Source organism: Cheilinus undulatus, linkage group 14 (genome assembly GCF_018320785.1).
Source record: "Cheilinus undulatus linkage group 14, ASM1832078v1, whole genome shotgun sequence".
Lineage (NCBI taxonomy): Eukaryota > Metazoa > Chordata > Actinopteri > Labriformes > Labridae > Cheilinus > Cheilinus undulatus.
Genome location: NC_054878.1, coordinates 16,265,225 through 16,284,665, shown reverse-complemented (window position 1 = coordinate 16,284,665; position 19,441 = coordinate 16,265,225). Strand labels below are relative to the sequence as shown.

The window sequence follows — 19,441 nt, the reverse complement described above, 5'->3', positions numbered from 1 at the left end:
AGGGAGAACATGTATACTCTGCACAGAAAGGTCCTTTCCAACAAGGATTTTAACCTGTTTTTAGACAACAGCACTCACCAAATCACCACAGTGCAGCCCTTAAAAAAACTTTACTAACCTAATTGAGGGTCGAGCAAGTCAGAACCCTTAAGCTGGATGCCGGCACCACTGAGCAACCTCTCTACGTCATCTTGACAATATCACACACATACTGTGTGCACAGTCCTTTATAGCCCCTCCCCCCATTTTGCTTTTCTATTCATATATTTGTTTGTTTGTTTGTTCTGGGTTTGGTTGCATTTCCATCACACTTATTGTCCTTGCTAGTGCCAACATCACAAACATTGTTGTATTATTATGTTCTCAACCCATATACTGTGCAGGGAATTTTTGTGCCAGGTGTTGAAAGATTTACTTGAAAATGCCAAAATAAGTCATATACAAAAAATGGAATCAAAGACCACAAAGGTCCTGGTTTGATGTACACCATTACAGGTAAATAAACCTAACCCTATTTGTGCACTGCCTGACTGATGAGTGCTGGCACTGGGTCATGATGTTGCAGGTAAACTTGTGTGCAATAGTATTAGCTTCTTTGATAAGAGGATTAAAACCACATAAGTCTTACCTGTGTATCTGGTCTTGCCTGCTTGAGCGAACAGGAGCCAAGCCATCAATCTCATCAAAGAAAATAATGGATGGCCTCATCAGGTAAGCCTGTGCAAACATGAGACCGAAATCAAACATTAACTTGTTGTAAAATATTTTACAGATGTGTAGTTGTACTATAATATAAGGGAAACTTTTTCTTAGAGATTATAACCAATAAAGAATATTCAGTAACTAGAGTTATCAACAAGCATTTTTAAATATTGCCATAAAAATTGTCTTCAACCTCACAAATGTGCTGCCTATAAGTCTCACCTGGTCAAACAGTAGACGTAACTGGCGTTCTGATTCACCGACCCACTTGCTGAGGCAGTCAGCTCCTTTCCTCATGAAGAAAGAAACCTTCCTGTCTCCGTGGCTACACTCATTAGCAAGCGCCCGAGCTACCAGTGTCTTTCCTGTCCCCGGAGGGCCGTAGAACAAACAACCCCTGAAAAGAATAGGACAGGAAATTTAGCCATGTTTATTCAACAACAGCAATGTAATCCAGCTCTTAATTTTTTTCTTATCTTAATTCTTTTGTTTCCATTTGTAATGCCCAGCATAAGAAGTCAATTTGAAAACAGACAGCAAATGTATGTAAATAGAAAATACAGAAAACACACAACAAATTCAAAAATAATTAGCACCCTCTTACCTTGGAGGTTGAATCTTAAACTTCTCGAAGATCTCGGGGTAAAGCAGTGGGAACACTACCATCTCTTTAAGTGACTGGATGTGGTTACTGAGGCCACCAACACTGTCAAATTTCACCTGAAGAGAAAACACATTTTTAGAAATGAAAAGTGGAGTTCTGTGAAAGTTACTGAATGGAAACACCCTTCTGTAACACTGCAAAATTAACTGATTATCACATACATACTAGGGGTATACCAGTTAACAGAGGTCACAGTTTGGTACGGGTTTGGTTTATCGATTAAAAAAAAGGAACATCAAGTCCAATATCTATAATTCCTGATTTCCATCTCTCATTATTATTATTAGCATTTTTTTCACTAAAATTAGAGCAGCTTATACATTGTTCCATCTCATGTTATTTACAACTCTAAGATAAGATAAGAAGCCTTATCAGTGATAGTTGCTACAGCCTGTGATGTATTAAACATGAGACAAAAAAAAGAGGGAAACAAAAAATATTCAAAACAAAAGCAAAACAGAATTTAACAGCCCTATATCTCCTGTTTTGAAAGAAAAAATCCACGTAAAATGTGAAGTAAAAAAATTGCAGTAAGGAGCAATAGATAATATTTATGATTTATGAAGTCTTATTTCCGGTGGAAAATAAGACCGGTTCACAACTTCCGCCCAACGACATGTGCTAAGCCAAAACGGAATCTAAACCCTCCTATACTCCCTTAATTTGTCCGTTTCGTTGTTTTTTTGTTTCGATTGTTGTTTGTGTTTACTCTATTATCATCGCTTGGCATCCAAACATGCTAAAATGATGTTTCAAAAAAAGGTAAAAAGCACTTCTGGACATCGTTGCTGCATGCGGCAATGTACATCTTCAGCAAAATTTAACTCGTCATTGACAGTCAGCTCAGGTAACTCATGCAAACAGCAAGTAAACTGCAACGAATTTGCCATCATACGCCGTTCTCTTCTCCCGTCTGGAAGGGTTGGGTGCGGTCTAATGCCAAATGTGGAAGCAGTTCATGCATAGAGCCCATTGGATATTGCAACACAGTGAAAATATAGAGCTTAAATACATGCTTGTAGTCCATGTTCTCTACTTCTACAGGTCCTTGCAGAGTTTGTAAATGTATAAACAGCTGTAATATCCTAGACCTTCTCCGCTTTCACATCTCAAGGCTTTTTAAAAACAGTACAGGGATAGGGTGAGGTACAAATACCGTTACACCCCTCATACATAAATCTGTTTAAAGAGTTTTTCATAAGCTATTACACTTCCAGATGTCAGGACTAAAACAGGACTGCTGATCAGTGTTATGTTATTTTACCGTGTTTTTACTCACTGAGGTGTCAAGGTTCATCGGGTCCACATCAGCCAGACTGGCACCAACTTTAACTCGATCACGCAGCACACCACTGGCCAGGTCTTCTGCTGTCAAATTCATTGGCAAACATCTGTGGAAATAAAAGAATCAGCATAAGTTATGTCATGTATTTGCAGTGTACAAACACTCAGACAAAACAGAGCACAATAGCTACCACTACAGCCCTTATATTTATGTTGGTCCAAGACATCCATTTTTCATAGTGCCGATAAAAATATAAAATGGAAAAGGTTTTAACCAAATTTATAGTTGTAGAAGAAAGGAGCGAGATGCCATCACCTGTTCCTGGCCCGTGTCATACTCTTGCTTTTCCTCCGCTCAAACCGCTCCTCATCAGAGGAAGAGGTGGTGTCACTGCTGTGAATGGCGTGTTTCTTCACTCTGGAGAAGTGTGACAATCTTAATTCAGTGTCAGACCATTACACTGTCAAATTTATCCGCAGAGACTGATGACAGTGTAAAAGTCTTTTAAAAAGCACAGTGAGTTATTATTCTGAGAGGAAACAAATTTAGCATCAAATCTTGACAGTGATTTTTTACAAACTAACCTTATATGGCTTCTTCTTGCTGGAGATCTATGAGTGTCAAACAGTGACTGGTTGCTCTGTTTTCTGTTCACAGGCTCTGTAGACGCAATTAAAACAGATTGCTTTAATACATCATGCATCTTAGTTAAAAATGTGATATAACTGACCAAAAATCTCAATAAAAATCACAGTAATAGACAGTAACTACAAACGAAGTGTAGTTTCAAAAAAGTACCAGCATTTACCAATAGGTGGTGCTTCATATCTCTGCACTGTCTTTCTCTGCCTCAAGTTGTAAGGCCTGTCATTCTCCTCTCCTGCCTCTTCTGCTTCGTCTCCTTCATCATCTTCATCATCATCTTCTGCATCCTCCTCCTCTTCCTCACCGTGAGAATCTGAAAAGTCATTAGCATTGTTTTTAAACTTCCAATACCACTCCTGAGCTTTAAACCACCAAAACAACACTTTGAAACCAGCTCTCAAGTTAAAGATGAGGTGGTTTATATGGTTTCCACAAACACATTCTTTCCGTGGATTTATATTAAGAACATGAGTTTAAAAAGAAAAAAACTCTTACCTTCTGTCCCTTCCTCTTCTTCCTCCTCCTGCTCGGTCTTACTCATGGCTTTGTGGTGTGCAGGCATGCTGAAAGTGCTCCTGCGCATGGATTTCCTACGCTTCACCCGAGAATACATGTCCATGTTTTCCTGAAGCGACACAGTGTTCACACTGTCATTAGTAGTCATAATTAGTTAAATAACATGGCACTGTGTATCTCACTACTCCGCTGCATCTTACAGGAGGGCCACACTCACCTCCTCAGTGTCTCCAGTCCACATGCGAAGTCGCTCCACCTCACGGTTTTGCCTGATGCTGCTGATGTTGTCCATCTCCTGGAGGACAGCCTCAGCAGTGCTGCAATAACACAGAAAATGTATCATCCATCTATTTTTTACAGTGACACTTTCTTATGTTATACTCCAAAGTAAGAGTTGTGAGAAGAAAAAGTTCAGTCATAGTATACTGCTTGCTAGTTGTAATGTAAAGCTTTTCACATCTTTATTGGGCAAATAGAATATGGGACTTCATGCTCCAGTTTTATTGCTGTTCATTTTAAGAGTTGTAGATGATAAATGAATGTACAAGGTGCAGATGGCCTGGCGGTTAGGTCAAGCCCTGTCTCCCCATCTGACCCATGGCTAATTTCCCACACTCTCCAATTGCTGTTTACAACTCTATACCCATTTCTATGATAAAAACATAAAAAGCCTAAAATAAAATATTTAAAAAACCCTGATGTACAAGTGTACAAACACATGTGCTTCAGATTGAGCACAAACTGTGGAAACATGTTTTGGAGGAAAAAGACCTGGACAACACTGCAGCCAAATAAAAAGTACTTTTGGCATTCCTTATATTTTTCTCAATTATAAATGGGACAATTTCCAAGTGCTACAAGTTGAATAAAGCCCGCTCCGAACCTGCAATTTCCACGTCAAAATTATACATATTTTGCTTTGTATAATTTACAAAGGAAGGTTCAATGGTGTGAAGGCTAACTACCTGTTGACCAGCTGGTCAAACAGCAGGCTCTGATTGAGGTGTTCAAACTGGCTCTTCCTCACTCGGCAGCTTCTCTTCAGCTCCACATGGCCATTCATGTGAGAGTGATCTCCCCCTCCGCTCTCCTCATTCCGGTGACTCATATGAGCTGCAGTATCAAAAAATGCATTGTTAATTTTTTCATTCTAGGCCATTCAATTATACATATATTCAACATATGGATTAAAACAAAGAGACAAAAACAGTAGAATTACCATGCCCATTTTGCATTATTCGAGAGGACAACCTAGAAATAAAACAACAAAATTAAAAAGAGTATTGAGATATGCACACAATAAGCATAGTACTGCTTAATTACTTGGTCACTTTAAATGTTTCAATTGAAAACACAACACAAAGAGTAAAGACATACGACTTTAAGAGGAATTTTTATAATTGTTAAATTGTTTTTGAAAGAATATAATGCTTTGCTATCACTTCTCCAGCATTGGGCAACAAATAATACACAACATCAGTCTATCATTCAGGGAAATTCATGTTAAGTAAAACTGCTGACCTGGTGCGGTACGTAGGGATATCCCAGCTGACCCTCTGGCCTTTAGTCTGAGGAGATGGGGAAGTGTCACTAGAACTGGGCTCAGAGGCCGTCTGCCTTCGCGTCCGCTTGGAGGGAGGAGCCAAACGAGGGCTGCTGGGACTACTAACATCACTACTGTGCTCCTTCTGTTCAACAAACAAAAATACAGAAATTCAGAGGAAACACACAGAGATGAGAATATTTGCTTTTAAAATTCACCTTGTCAATCACTGTATAATGCCAGAATTTTGACAAATGTTAAGCACACATGACCAGACTGCTAAAGTACAAAATCTAACACAACATAAAACACAACAAGGACACAAGACAGCAAGATCCCCATGGGGAAAAACCAGAATAGAGTATTGTGATGAGACAAGACACCTTGTTCCAAACTCCTCAATGTATTCTCTGAATCACAACAGGGCACCAAGCAGACGTATGCCCTTGATGCTCACACCCTTCACAGCTTCAGTTCCCTGCTGATATGAGCGTGTATCTCACTGTTGTCATAGGCAACTGTCTGCAATGCCTGCAGAGGGGTTTGTCTGACAGGCACCAGAATTCTGGATGCAGACAGACAGAGCGCATGATGTACTACCAGCAAGCAAATTTGGTGTTGCAGCCTTGGTGAAATCCTTACTTGTTTAACTCATTGTTGAAAGACTGTGTGAACAAATAACTGGTAGGTCTAGCAACATTTATGATATTAGGCAAAGCAAATAGGGTTAAACTGGTATCTTTTGTACAAACAAAACAGGAACTATTGGAAATGCAATTATGAAAATGTAAGGATTACAACTGTACAGTGATCCCGTAGGAGATAACAATGTCATCTGTCATCACTTAGCGTGGCTTTGAACCCACAAAGCTGAACGTCAGCCAAATATTACTCGAAAATAACCAAGTATGAAACTATGCCAAACAACCATTTAAACTCAAGAATGTAATAATGACTGTCTATAAATCATGTGATCGGTGAAAAGAATTGTAGGTTTGTGTTAGCTGAAGCAATACTCGTAAATGATTCGGAAACACAGGAGCGCACAGCTTGCATAATCTCAATGTTTACATTTTGAGACAAAGGCTGTCAAACTGCTTGTAGGTCAGTCGACCCGAGTATAAACTATAGCTGTTAATTCCGAACACATTAGGAAACGGAGGAAATGAAAGGTCCTTTGTCCTATTAGTTCCTATAAAACATTTGTTGTGTAAACAGGCTGTCTGAGGGTCTTAGGGGCAGTTGCACCAGAAAGTTCACCAAGTTCAGACTTGCTAAATACGAGACTAGAGCCAGCCAACTGTTTTGAACCCGGGACTCCCTTCCCCCCACTGTAAGCTAGCTGACGGGCTAGCTATAACCTACAATGCTAGCTCTACTAAAGGTTTATCTCTTCACAATTGAGAAAATAACGCGCCAATAGGACCGGAGTGGCGGTAGTACGTAACGCTTGAAGCCAGGTGTCAATTTCCGTGCTGTCCTTGATATGACGGCTAGTTTGAGGAGACAATGGTGAAACAAGTCACCCGGGTAAAATTGCCAAACACAAAGGGAACTCAACTTAGGGCTAGCAAGGAGCTAACACAACTAGCATGTAATTTGACAGCTGAACAATGCGTCCAGTGCAAACGACAAACAAATAAATCGCGGCATTCAAGTCTTTTATTGTGTATTTGCGTGACTGAGCGGGTGTCAGGTCCATTACTGCTCATACTTCGTTGTGAATAATGAATAAAGTGGAGCACCTTGAGGCCAATGCTACAGCTACCTAGCCAACTAGCAGAGCCAGCTAGCTAGCCGGCAAAGAAAGGAAACCGGCTTACATGTTCTTCAGAGTTTCGCTCGTTTCTCGACGAAGACCTCGTCCGAGAGGAGATAAAGGGGCCGCTCCCCAGCCGTGAGCTTTTCCTTGTATTCACCATGGTTTTTCCTTATTTGTGCCCTCACTGAATCTCTCTAACCGGCTCCAAACACTGGCTCAGTGAGCGCAGCATCGAGGCGCCATTTCTCTCTCTCTCCCTGTCTGTCGCTCTCTCTCTCTCTCCCTCTCTCTTCCTCCCAAGTGCATGTGGGTCTGTTTGGCAGGTGCATTAATTTCTGCTGACTGGACAACTACCACTAAGAACTACTACCCTAGTAACCAAATCTATGTCAAACAAATGTAGTAATACCCTGAACAATCAAAAGAACTAACTATGTTGTTGTTATGGGCTATTATAGCGTGGATTATACAGACAGGAATGTTGACATTCATCTCTGGGGATACACAATGCTGTAAAGTAAGATAAAGTAACTCAACTAAGTACTTTAGAAAGACTACAGATCCCAAAAGAAATTAAAAGGGATTAAGTTAGGAAAGGCCATATTTATAGGCCTGAGAACACTGTGTACTCTACAGAGGGATACAATGTTCTGGTGATGTTTTTTTTTTATTTTAAGGGGGGGAACAACACAGTAAAAGGGACTGCAGGTCTAATAACTTTCTTGTTCCTCACCCACTTTTGCTCTTTAAAATGTACAATACATTTTCCTTTGGTTAAAAAAAAGTACATATAAACATAAAATAAGAGTTTGAGCAATGTTTAAATGGGATACTCTCTGGAGTTTTCATTCTTAAACCATCTCCATACCAGTGGATTAAAAGATTGAAACAACATAGTGAACAATAAGCCCTTACACAAGACAAAATAATAACAATAATCCCATTGGACCAATCCATCTCAGATACAATATCCTGAAATAAAAGAAAGAAAGGGGATCCATGCTTCAGATGGCAAACATGGCCAACAGGTGTCTCTCAGATCAAGGACAGAAAATCACAGCATGAAAGAAAACTTCCAGGGCACACAGTCAGTTCAGCAATTTGACTCAAACATGTGCAAAACACATGATTTGCACCATATTAAAACTGCTGAACTGACTGTGCTCCAAAAGTTTTGCTTCATGCTGTGATGTCCTGAGATTACTGGAGTACTGCAAAGCTGTTCCCTGCCATTGTCTGTACATGATATAGACGAAACAAAGAGTTAAAAATTCAAAGTAATTTCCGCATTTTACTGTCTTCAAATCAATTTAATTAAATTACAACTACAAAAGTGAAACAGAAAAAGAACTCATTGTAATTTTTAGAAATTTCAGTTGAACTTACTTTAAAACTTACAAAAAAACTTTTGTTCTCAGGTAATATAAACAGCAAGTTATTGTAATACCACATAATAAATACACATTATTACTATGGCTGTCAAATGATTAAATCTTTCTATCATGAGTCATCACAGAATTTCTGTTGTTTCTCCCTTTCTGTTGCATTTTGAAATTCCACTGTGCTGCATGCAAAACTTTTTATTTTGGATTTTAATATCCTAAACTAAGGGTAACTGATTTCCTGATTGGATACAGACCATTTTTATAGACATTATTTAATGGAAATTAAGGAAGGGTAGATTGCAGATAAAGACATTCACTTATCCATGGAAAAATGAGCTAGTTATGGATTGTAAAAGAAATATGGAAAAAATAAAAATGAACAACTGACTTGTCCACTGAGCTGCCTGTTGTCTTTTTGAAGCAAAATGAGACATTAAGGGGCAACGTTGAACTTGTTTCACATCACTGTAGCTGCAGAAAGTGTCTAAAGTTTGCTTAAAAGGACAATAATGTCACTGTGTTATTGATGCAATTTTAAAATTCATGCACTAATTATGGATCATAATCTCATCACAATAAATGCAGTCATTTTAACAACATCATTACTATGTGATATATTTTAAGCAGACAACACGTTGTCATCAAAATTTAAAAAGGAACAGTATGTTATGCTAGACTTTCTCTGCACATGCAGAAAGAAGTGAATGTTTCAATCCTCTGATAAAGACTAGGTTAAGGTAAATGTATTAAAAACTATAGCTAAGCCAAACTTGATACTTTCCAGGGTCCCTGTGGAATCCTATGATCCTGGATTGGGAAACACTGCTGAAACCAAAACCTGTGTGTGTTTAGGTGTGAGTTGCCTTTGCTATTTCTGGCTTGACGTGGAGATGCAACTGTGCTGGCCATCTGTTTCGTGTTTAAGTGTCACGCTCTGTGTTTTTTTTTTTTCCACAAAAAGAAAGAAAAAATATAAAAAGCAAAAGCATGTATTTTTATTGAGGACACATGAAACATGAAATTGCTGATGCTGTGACAAGTTTGTTTAGTCTTTTAGTATAAATGCTCCAATGTTTGGGATACTGACAAATATATTGCCAATGTGTGGCACTGATGGTGAGTTGAAGGAATAATATATTTTTTGAACTGGTTTCAGAAGAATAATCGTTTAACTTCGAAATTGTGAATCTGGGAAAATGAAATGTTTTGTTTGTTGCACATGTATGTTATGTGTGCATATGCATGTTGCATTTCAATTAATATGTTAACAAATAAGGCATAAATCAAATATTTTTAAAAAAGCATGTCAACCATAAAAGTTTATCAATCTGATTTACATGGGCTTACACTATTTGCTACTAGTGACCAATGTTAGGTGTTGAAATGTTTTTACATTCGTCACGGTGCATTTCAATAAATTAGAATATGATTTTAAAAAAGTGGATTTATTTCAGTAATTTGATTCAAAAAATGAAACTCATATTCTATAGATTTATTACACACAGACTAAAACACTCGAAGTGTTTGTTTCTTTTAATTTTGATGATTATGGCTTGCAGCTAATGAAAACTCAAAATTCAGTATCTCATAAAATTAGAATAACCAGATAGATATATAGATAGATCGATAGATCCTTTTTTTTTTTACTACACCATCTCACAGTCGACTCCGTCCTTATTTACTACTCCTTTCTCTGTGCTGAGCTCAGAGTACAGTATTTCACGACAGAAGTAGTGGATTTACGGCAGCCTCCTCTTGCGTCACAGATATTGCTCAGCAGAAGAGAGGCTACACGAAACTTGTGGCTGCAGATGTGTAGCCCGGGATTATCCGACAACACACGGACTGGTAAATCAGTGTTTGACCTTAACCTTAATACGAGCATGTGAATGTGCAGCTGTTAAGTGTATATACATAAATAATCCGTGTTATCGTCATACTCAGCACCTCTGTCGTAGGCTCTGTAGGCGTCCATGCTTTTCTGACGCCCACTTACATAATTAACGCTGATGTTACAGGCTGCTTCTCGATAACAGATAACAACTAGAGGTAAATAAAGACGGTCTTAACCGAGTTTAGATCATTTTTGAAAGTATAACAGTGAAACTGACGATGTCTATGATAATGTTAGAGTATAGATTTGCATTATAAACTCTAGTAGTGAACTGTATTAAGGATACTTTTAAAATGTCATTATAAAAACAGTGTAATAAGTCCTATAAAGATGTTTTCTTTGTCCTCTTACTTGTCTTGGTCTTAGATGGAAAACACAGAGCGTCATGAAAGAGTTTGACACTGTGGGTGGTGAGAATGATGGAAACTGGTGAGTCAAACCAAAAGTGTTGGTGAATTAATATTTTATTATTCAAAGCTCGTAAACCTAAATACACTTAGCACAAAAAGTAAGGAAATTTGTGTTTGGACGATTATTTATTAGTTGTAACAATGCTTCTTGGCAATAAATCTTATACCATCGGAAAGCCTGTGTATTCCCTTTTAAATGGTGCCACATTTGTAAGGAACATGCATTTGTGGGATGAGCAGCAGAGCTGAGTATGTGGGTTGTGCCCATGAAAAATGTGCCAAATCTTCTCTGCCAGTGCCTAGCAGCTTATTCTGCCATTGACTCTTGTTTGTTGTTTTTTGGATTGGATGATTGAAGTTTGAAGAAACAAGACATATTGGCAATTTAGCAATTTATTAATTTAAATAACAGGAGCCTCAGTAGCGTGTGGAAGAACCATACACAGCCACAACAGCCTGGTTTCTCCTCCTCATGCTGGTCACCAGCCTGGTCACACTGCTAACACAGTTACAGAGGCCCAGGAAAGGCATACATGCTTACATTTTATTTTGATCTGTTGCTACTGATAACATATCGTTGTCTTAAAATCTTAGAAGATTAACACATTATCATGAGAAAACCAGCATTTTTATCCCAAGATAATCAGATAGGCTGAAATTTCAGGTTTAATGAAGTATTACTATCGCAGAAGAATTGAGTGAAATAGAACATGTGGCTGTATGTCCATAAAGGATATCTGTATATCATGTACTTTTTGCTGCTTTTTTTTCCACGCACATTTTGAAAAAGCTGCATGACCCATTTTGTATTGTGACCCAGCAGTTGAGAACCACTGATGAGAGTAAAAAGGCAACTATTCGAACAGTAATGTATCAAAAGTAGTTAATTTTCTGGTTGATTGGCCTGCTTGCTAACATAACTCAAGGGGTGAAGAGGTCATCATGGCATTGTGTCTATTACTGCAGGCTGAACTCAATATTGGATATATTGAACAGAGATCTAATCCTGCTTTTTTCTTACTCAGTGGAGAAACCGAAGGGGAGGTGCCAATGAGGCGTAGTTTCTCGGTTGAAGACCTTCTCGATGAGGTGGAGAAGATCTGTTACGATGCCTCAGGGACGTCAAAGGTCAGAATCAAACTCCCTTTAAATCTTCAAAGATATACCTCTTCGAAAGCTTTAAATGTGAATCCTTTGAGATTAATTGTTTACAATGTATTGCTGTTGCTTAATATGCACTATCTAAAGTTAGATCTGTGAGTATTTACACAGCAACACATTTTTTTATAATTTTGTATTTATTCATCAAAAAAATATTGAACTGTAGACATTTAGTTTTAATTTAAGGGGTTTCTTGAAAATATGACATTCACCTTTTAGGAATTGCAGCCATTTGGTTCATATACCTCCATTATGAGGAGCTTGAAAGTATTTTGACAAACTTAAAAATACTTTTAATACTTGGATGGAAATCCTTTAATGACTCTCTAAAGTCTGGAGCCCATGGACATCACCAAATTAAGAGTTTCTTCCCTGGAGATGCTTTGTTAGGCCTGCCTTCAGTTGCTGCTTGTTTGTGGGGCTTTCTGCCTTCAGTTTTGTCTTCAGTAGCTGAAAAGCGTGCTTTACTGGGTTGAGATCAGGTGACAGAGTAGCTCATTAAAAAATATTCTTTTCTTTGTCTTCAGAAACTCTTGGCTTGCTTTCACAGTATGTTTTCAGTCATTATCCCTCTGCACTGAAGAGTGCTGTCCTATCAGTGTGGCAACATTTAGCTGAATGTGAGCAGAGAGTATATCCCTGTAGACTTCAGAATTCATTTTACTACTTCTGTCAGCAGTCACATGATCAATAAGCACCACCGGCAGCCAGCCATACATGTCCATGCCATAACACTGCCTCCACCATGTTGGAAAGATGAATTGGTTTGCTTTGGATCATGCAGTTTTTTTTTTCTTCGTGTTTTTCTCTAATCTGGCCTTCTTGTTCTTGAATGTTATCAGTAGAGATGCACCAATTGTAAAAATTGGAGCAGATGAAATTAAATTCAGCTGGTGAATAATGTTTTTTCTTTATTACGTCTTATACTTTAAAAGCCCAAAATGCCACCTTATTCTCAGACTTTGTTCAGTAGGTCACACTTTTTGTCCCAACATAAACCTCTTCTCTAAATCAGCAGAAAGGTGTGTTTGATGCCTGTATTAAATTTCTTGACCACAACCGATAAATATCTGCTACTGATGTTAATTAATGCCCACAGTATTTGCTGATGGCTGGTGTAAAAAGAGCTAACATTGGCCAATACGAATTGTTGGAGCTATTAACATTATGTAGTTTGATTATTTCACATTTATTCATTAATGTATTAGTATTTTGTTTGGTGGGAATCCTTCATGACTGAGTTTGACATCCATAACGTCACTGTTTAGAGTATTTTAGTATGGACTGACATTGGCCTTTTCTGATCAAGTGTAAGATCTACTGTCCCTATGCAGCAGTGGTTGGTTCGATTTTGAGTTTGTTTGTTAATTGAGAAAAGCAAATTGCCATTAAACTGATACTAATTTGATGCATCTGTGCAAACCGATGCATCTTGAAGGCGTCTCTTGATTGTAGACTGTGACAATGTTACATCAACTGCTTCCCAAGTATTCTTGACTCCTTTGTATGTCTTAAAAGGGGGTTTTCATCAACACAAAGGACTCTGTGGTTATCTGGTTTAGTCCTCCTTTTCACTCCTTTAGTCTTTGCTATCTTTCTAATAGATTTATAATTTTTTTCACATTCATTGTATTGATACCTCCTTGGACTTCATATTGATGGTTCCAGTCAAACGGCTACCAAATGCCAATTCAACACTTTCATCTCCAGACGTTTTATCTTCTTCATATGTCTTGAAGTTAGGATTGAACAGACTACATCTGGCCATAAAACTGCTCCTCAGTCAACCATACTCTGAATAAGACTACTGTAATTCCTAAGAGGGAAAAGCCACGTTTTTGTGAAAACTCTTAAATCAAAGCTGAAAGTCTACACCTAAATTTCATTTTAATTGTTTTATTTCAAATCCAGTGTGGTGGTAAATTGAAACAAAATGATAAAAATGCTGTCACTGTACAAATAATTCCAAACCTAACTGTAGATGCCTAAATCATGTGTATAAAGTACATGTTGGATTAATAAATACAACATGGAAAATCTTTCTTTTGTCGTTTGAAAAACATCAGTTGTCATTGTCAAAGTTATATTGCAGTTACACTCGTGATGTTATGAGCCTCCAGTCAGCAGGAATCCATCACACTGATCATCATAGTAAGGGCTGATCAGGGCTCATGTGCGGCTTTTACTCCAGGTGGAGATGGTGGTGCGGCTGTGGAAGGATGGCTTCACTGTAAACGATGAAGAGTTTCGCAGCTACTCCATACCAGAGAATCAAGACTTCCTGGATGCCATCAAAAGAGGGTGAGTGAAATTATGATTGAGATTTACTAAGATTTTATAACCTAAAAGGAAAATTACATCTCTAATGGGGTTGTTGATTGGTACCAGTTTTTCATTTAAAATTACTCCATAAAGACAGACATGTATCACATTAGAAGTTGCATCCCTGGCCTGAAACAACCAAATTTGTTCCTCTCACATTGTCAAGAAGTTAGAAATGGATTAAAGTGCTGTGATGCTAGTTACATAATGTGACACACATTCTCTAGGTGATCAAAAGCAAATGAGAACGCTGGTGTTATTACTTTTCACGCTTAGATTTCTTTGTCACTGGATAATTCTGTTGACTAGAGGTCGTATTAAAAATGCTTGTATCATCCATGACAAACCACTGTGTAAAGGGTATCAGTGACTTATTGGTACTATTTCTGAAGTTAGTAATAAAAACTTTAATAAAACTCTGTAATTATGTAATACCCCTGTCATATAATGGATAAGAGATATTGAGTTTGAAATGAATTAGAAACTTCTCTGACTTAGTCACATGAGACTGCTGGTGCTGGTGTAAGTTTGGCACATAATGATTGTTTTTAAAATGAAATAATGACAAATGTGCGTCATGATATCAGAAAGCACGTATTCATATCATACACTGCTTCACGCAAGTGGTTTCGCATTTTCAAGACAAAGATTGAATAATTTCATCAAAATGTTTGTCATTTTATTGATTAATTAATTATTTGTTTTGATTTGAATTAATTCTACAACACAACTACAGCATATAAAATATGCAGATATTTCCTGTCATAATGTGTTTCAAAGCAGATTTCAAAGCTAGAAAAAGGAGAAATACACTGAAAAACAAAAACATGCAAATGTTCTATTAGAAAAGATTGAGTGTTAATTTATGAATTTGATATTAACTTAATCTTAATCAACTATTGACTGATATATTAACCGACTAATCCTGGACTAATTTATGCTGGTTTATTGATAGCAGTCAAAGAAACTGCAGTGTAGTTACACATAAATTACAAAAAAGCGTCAGATATAGAGTGCATTGCTTTAGGGCAGTGGTTCCCTACCTTTTTCCATGGAGCACCTCCTTCTTTTATCTAAATGATCAGCCCCCCTGCCCGACCAACACAGAAAATAATTTCAGTTATAAATTCCAATAAAAAAGGCCCGTACACATTTGTCACAACCAAAAGACATTTATGAACCATCCTGTAAGTGAGTTACATTGAATTTATTTATCATGCAAGCCTAATTTTGACAGCCTCAGAGTACACAAAGCCACATGCAGTAGCTGCATTTAGCAAAACATGCACCTGGTCTGAAACAGGCAAAAGACATTTATATTATTTTTGCCTGTCCTTTTTCTGGCCCTTCTCTTTTGTGCACTGCGCAAGTACAGATTTGTTAAAGTGTTGATAAAGAATTAAATTCCTGTCCTTGACAAATTTCTAAACCCTTGTGAGTCTGAGGGTCTGAGTCTGAGGTCAACCCAGGTAGGATGATGGCTATAAAGCCAAATTGAATGTACTTGTATGAACTAAGGGGATTCCTCTCTGGTCAAGTTTAGATTCCAGATATCCAGTGACCCTATATGTAGCACAGATGCTACATCAGCCCTGTCCTTGGTTCTGTGTGATAGGCAAAACCAATTAGTCCCTCAGGTAAAATCAGCATTTAAGCTGTCTTCCTATAGACTATAAGCAGGCAGCAAAAGATGGATAAAGCATAATGCTTGTTAGAGTTAATTTGTCTATTGATTGACCTGACCATATACTTTAAGCCTGATCTTTAACCTGTTCCAGGGAGCTCCCGGCAGAATGGGAGAGCAGAGCAGAGGAGGAGGAGCTGGAAATCAGTGTGGAGGATCTGACTGAGGAGAATTATGTTCCCAAGAAAAAGGCCTTTCACCCCTTCAGCGGCAGAGGTTACAGACTTGGCAGGTGAGAGAGAAAGGAAAGAGCCAAAATTAATGAATTTATTCAATCTTTTAGAAGGGTTTGCATTAGAATATTGTCATAGATTTGACATATGATTTGTAACGTCCCAGCAGGGGGTGTCACTGTGCCAGAATTATAACTTCAGTATGGTAGTGGTGAAAATGAAACCATATAGATACCTATTTTTAAACCACAGCAGCAAAATAGAAGTAAAAAAATGAGTAATTTCTTGTGTTTCTATACCATAGCGTTGCCAACATGTATTTACAACTTCTACAGCGTGTAGGAGTTTGCTTACAACTTCTGAAGGATTCATTCCTCTCCTGTCATTCAAAATAGATGCATTTTTTTAAAGCTTTGCCTCTTTTTTACATTATCGTTCATTAAAATAAAAGCATATTGAAAAAATGCATGTAGAATCAGGCTTATCAACATTTTTGATAACTTTAGCCCAGGTTGAGTTGCCATTCCTGTCCATTGCCACCTGTTTTAAGTTCCATGTCACACAATACTGCTTTATGCCACAAGGTGTCCTTCTAAATCCAAATATCAGACAACTCGGACGCAAATCTGACCAACCTGAGCATCAGCCTGATGAGTTAGAACCTCAAAATTTTCATAACATCACTTAATAAATTCCTTAGAGCATCCAAAACATTACTATTCCTATTATTCTTAAGGTTAAAGAATACACATTAGATATATTCATATAATCTTAATTTTATTTTTTATTCTTGTCAATTCCCAGTGTTGCACCCAGAGTTGTGGCCAGGTCACCATCTGTGCATGAGGATGGAGAATCTCTTCCTATTCCCATGGTAACACTAGACCACGCCCTTCCTGTCACCTCCCTGCAGATCTGGTTGGCCGACGGCAGGAGACTGGTGCAGAGGTTTAACCTATCACATCGGTGTGTATGCAAGAGTCAAGGCCCTAAACTCATCCTCTTCATCATATAATGATATCTAAAGACAGCCTGAATAGTCTGAGTGTGGAATATCTTTACACTTTGTACCTCAGATGTGCTTTCTGTAAATCCCATAATCTCAAGCATCGCAGCTGAGAAGTAGTTCAAGAGGCGACGAGGAAGACTTTTGCTTGTTCTAGCTGTGGAACTGGTGAGGGGGTTTGTTTGAGGATTACGTAATGCTTTGTTCTAGTCTGCTGGAGTCTGAAGGCATGGTGCATGTTATATCCCCTGCCACAGTGCATGGGACTGCAGAAAACATAATCTGAGATGTAGCAACGGAGTGGATCTATAAAATCCCCAGAGACGGATTGCGTAACTGGGATGCAGCATTTATATAACAGAGTTTGCAGAAAGGATAGAGAGGGTTGAACCCCTCTAACCTTCAGCTAGTGTTTGAGGAGCAGGGCAGCCATAGGATCACTTGTATGTGCTGGGTGCTGATTAATAATAGATTATGTTACTAGTATAGTGCTCAAGAGAGAAATCATGTGCCACATAAGAGAGTGGAGTGTTTGGATGGTCTGGCCTTTGCCTTATCATTACATTTTGATATTTTCTGTCATTGCATTTCCTTGATTCTTCTAATTTCTCCCCAGGATCACTGACGTCCAAGATTTTGTTGCACGCTCTCAGAGGAGCTGCCCACCGTTTGTGCTGACGACATCGCTCCCTTTCCGAGAGCTCAACAACAAAGATCTTAGTTTGGAGGAGGCGGATTTGGCGAATGCTGTCATTGTCCAAAGACCCCTGAACACACAAGCTCCGTTTGGACACTCCTGACTAAAAGAGCCCCATAATCCATGCATCACATCACATACATACTCACGGTCACCTTACCATGAATGACCCAGATGGCAGTCTAAAGGCCTCTTATAACTTAATAATCCTTTGTTTATTCTGCAGTTTGTGCAGCATTTCATGATTGTCATTTGCCTCTTTAGTATTTAAATCTCAATGGGAGATTATCTGCAGTCTGATGGAGATGTTGTCTGTTTGGGTGCTGCAACAATGATGCTGTTGTTAATGCTTAATTTGTCCCTTTCCTCTGGAGAACAGTATTTACCTGCCAAGATGTCTCCCTTAACCCCCAAACTTCAGAAAAAAACAGTCAAGAAAAACAATTCTGTCACCCTTGCAGATGGTAAATCATGTATGCCCATCTGTTTGTCTACCGCATGCATTCCCCCCTCACACACCACCAGCACCACCACCCAACTCTCCAAAGTCTTCCCAAACTGTGATCACCAGTTCTCCTGCACTATTTATAGCAACAAAATAAGGGTTTTTATCTCTATGTTTACAGTTATTTTAAGTGAAAAACATGTTTTGTTTGCACGTTTTTATGGTTTAAAAAGAGGGAAGATGTCTGCTTGTTATTTATGCTGGCCTTGCTGTTAAGGTCTATCCATTCTTTTGCCTTATTTTGCATCTATTGTGAACATTTGCCTTAATTCAGAATGTAATGTTTTATTTGAGTGCATCTGTGGAATACTATGGAAGCCTAAACGGACATGCATACATATATTTTCTTTGGTTATCAGAATTCAGAATGAGTTAATCGAGATTTTGACTTATTTATGTTGTTGTCTTGAGACAGAAATGCCACCTTGATGATCAGTTTATTCCCTGAGATACTGATAAAATGAAAAAGAAACACATTTAAAAATAGCTTTGTTATCCTCAGATACTGATACTAGACAAGTCAAGATCTTCTGTAAAGTAAACCAAAGTTTAATCATTATCACAGAGAAACAGAGTAAAATAAGATATGCATATGCGTGTCCCCTTTGGGCTTCCGTAGAGACATATCACAATTGAGAAACAATAAAAAAATTCTCCAAAAAATTCTGAATACTTAAATTATTTCTCATTTTATGTTAAAAAATTAAGTCATATGAGTGCAACTATTGAAGATAAAGTGAACCACAAAAGGTTACGCATCCATAAATCTTATTTTAACACTTGCACACAGAGATTTTTTAATGTAAGAGATTATGGTGCGTTTTACTAACCTGACACACCAGACTGTTTCATATATCTACGGCATAGATATCTGAGTATTTCTCATTCATCTGGGAAAGCTCCCATAAAAGTGTTACTTTCCCAAAAATCAAAGATGATTGGAGGAATGTTCTGTCTGTCACTCATGATGGGCTAATCAGAAAAACAAGACAAAGGTTACACATGCACTTCTCCCGAACAGACAGGTTACCGCTGCCATAGCTGTGAATAGTGCAGCGCTTCGGTGATTAAAATGATGCCACGGCCG

General features: G+C 38.1%; 2 protein-coding genes across 3 annotated transcripts in view; one reads left to right on the top strand and one right to left on the bottom strand.

Annotated features, from left to right (window-relative positions):
- The window catches only part of atad2b (ATPase family AAA domain containing 2B), an 88,855-nt gene extending 81,477 nt beyond the window's left edge, over positions 1–7,378 (bottom strand). The window contains exons 1-13 of the mRNA XM_041805190.1: positions 7,179–7,378; positions 5,334–5,500; positions 5,032–5,063; positions 4,778–4,925; positions 4,030–4,129; positions 3,792–3,921; positions 3,460–3,609; positions 3,236–3,311; positions 2,967–3,068; positions 2,646–2,757; positions 1,307–1,422; positions 925–1,099; positions 629–717 (exon numbers count right to left, since the gene is read on the bottom strand). Coding sequence (XP_041661124.1) covers positions 629–717; positions 925–1,099; positions 1,307–1,422; positions 2,646–2,757; positions 2,967–3,068; positions 3,236–3,311; positions 3,460–3,609; positions 3,792–3,921; positions 4,030–4,129; positions 4,778–4,925; positions 5,032–5,063; positions 5,334–5,500; positions 7,179–7,277 — 1,496 coding nt within the window. The 5' untranslated portion in view covers positions 7,278–7,378. The remainder of the gene's footprint in view (positions 1–628; positions 718–924; positions 1,100–1,306; positions 1,423–2,645; positions 2,758–2,966; positions 3,069–3,235; positions 3,312–3,459; positions 3,610–3,791; positions 3,922–4,029; positions 4,130–4,777; positions 4,926–5,031; positions 5,064–5,333; positions 5,501–7,178) is intronic.
- Positions 7,379–10,245: 2,867 nt separating this feature from the next.
- ubxn2a (UBX domain protein 2A) lies at positions 10,246–19,011 on the top strand. Of its 2 annotated transcripts, XM_041804451.1 has the most exons (8): positions 10,249–10,350; positions 10,447–10,551; positions 10,763–10,825; positions 11,832–11,934; positions 14,159–14,268; positions 16,068–16,205; positions 16,951–17,112; positions 17,769–19,011. In XM_041804451.1, the coding sequence occupies exons 3-8, from the start codon at positions 10,782–10,784 to the stop codon at positions 17,950–17,952; spliced, it is 741 nt and encodes a 246-aa protein (XP_041660385.1). In that variant the 5' UTR covers positions 10,249–10,350; positions 10,447–10,551; positions 10,763–10,781; the 3' UTR covers positions 17,953–19,011. The 2 variants fall into 2 exon arrangements, with proteins under 2 accessions (XP_041660384.1, XP_041660385.1); XM_041804450.1 differs by lacking the exon at positions 10,447–10,551 and having other exon boundaries at positions 10,246–10,350.
- Positions 19,012–19,441: the final 430 nt, after the last annotated feature.

Bases quoted from the DNA above. Each gene is read 5' to 3' on its own strand.
- ubxn2a (XM_041804450.1), top strand. From the start codon at position 10,782: ATGAAAGAGTTTGACACTGTGGGTGGTGAGAATGATGGAAACTG. The intron at 11,935-14,158 runs GTCAGAATCAAA...CTTTTACTCCAG, and splicing joins ATGCCTCAGGGACGTCAAAG to GTGGAGATGGTGGTGCGGCT. The intron at 17,113-17,768 runs GTGTGTATGCAA...ATTTCTCCCCAG, and splicing joins AGGTTTAACCTATCACATCG to GATCACTGACGTCCAAGATT.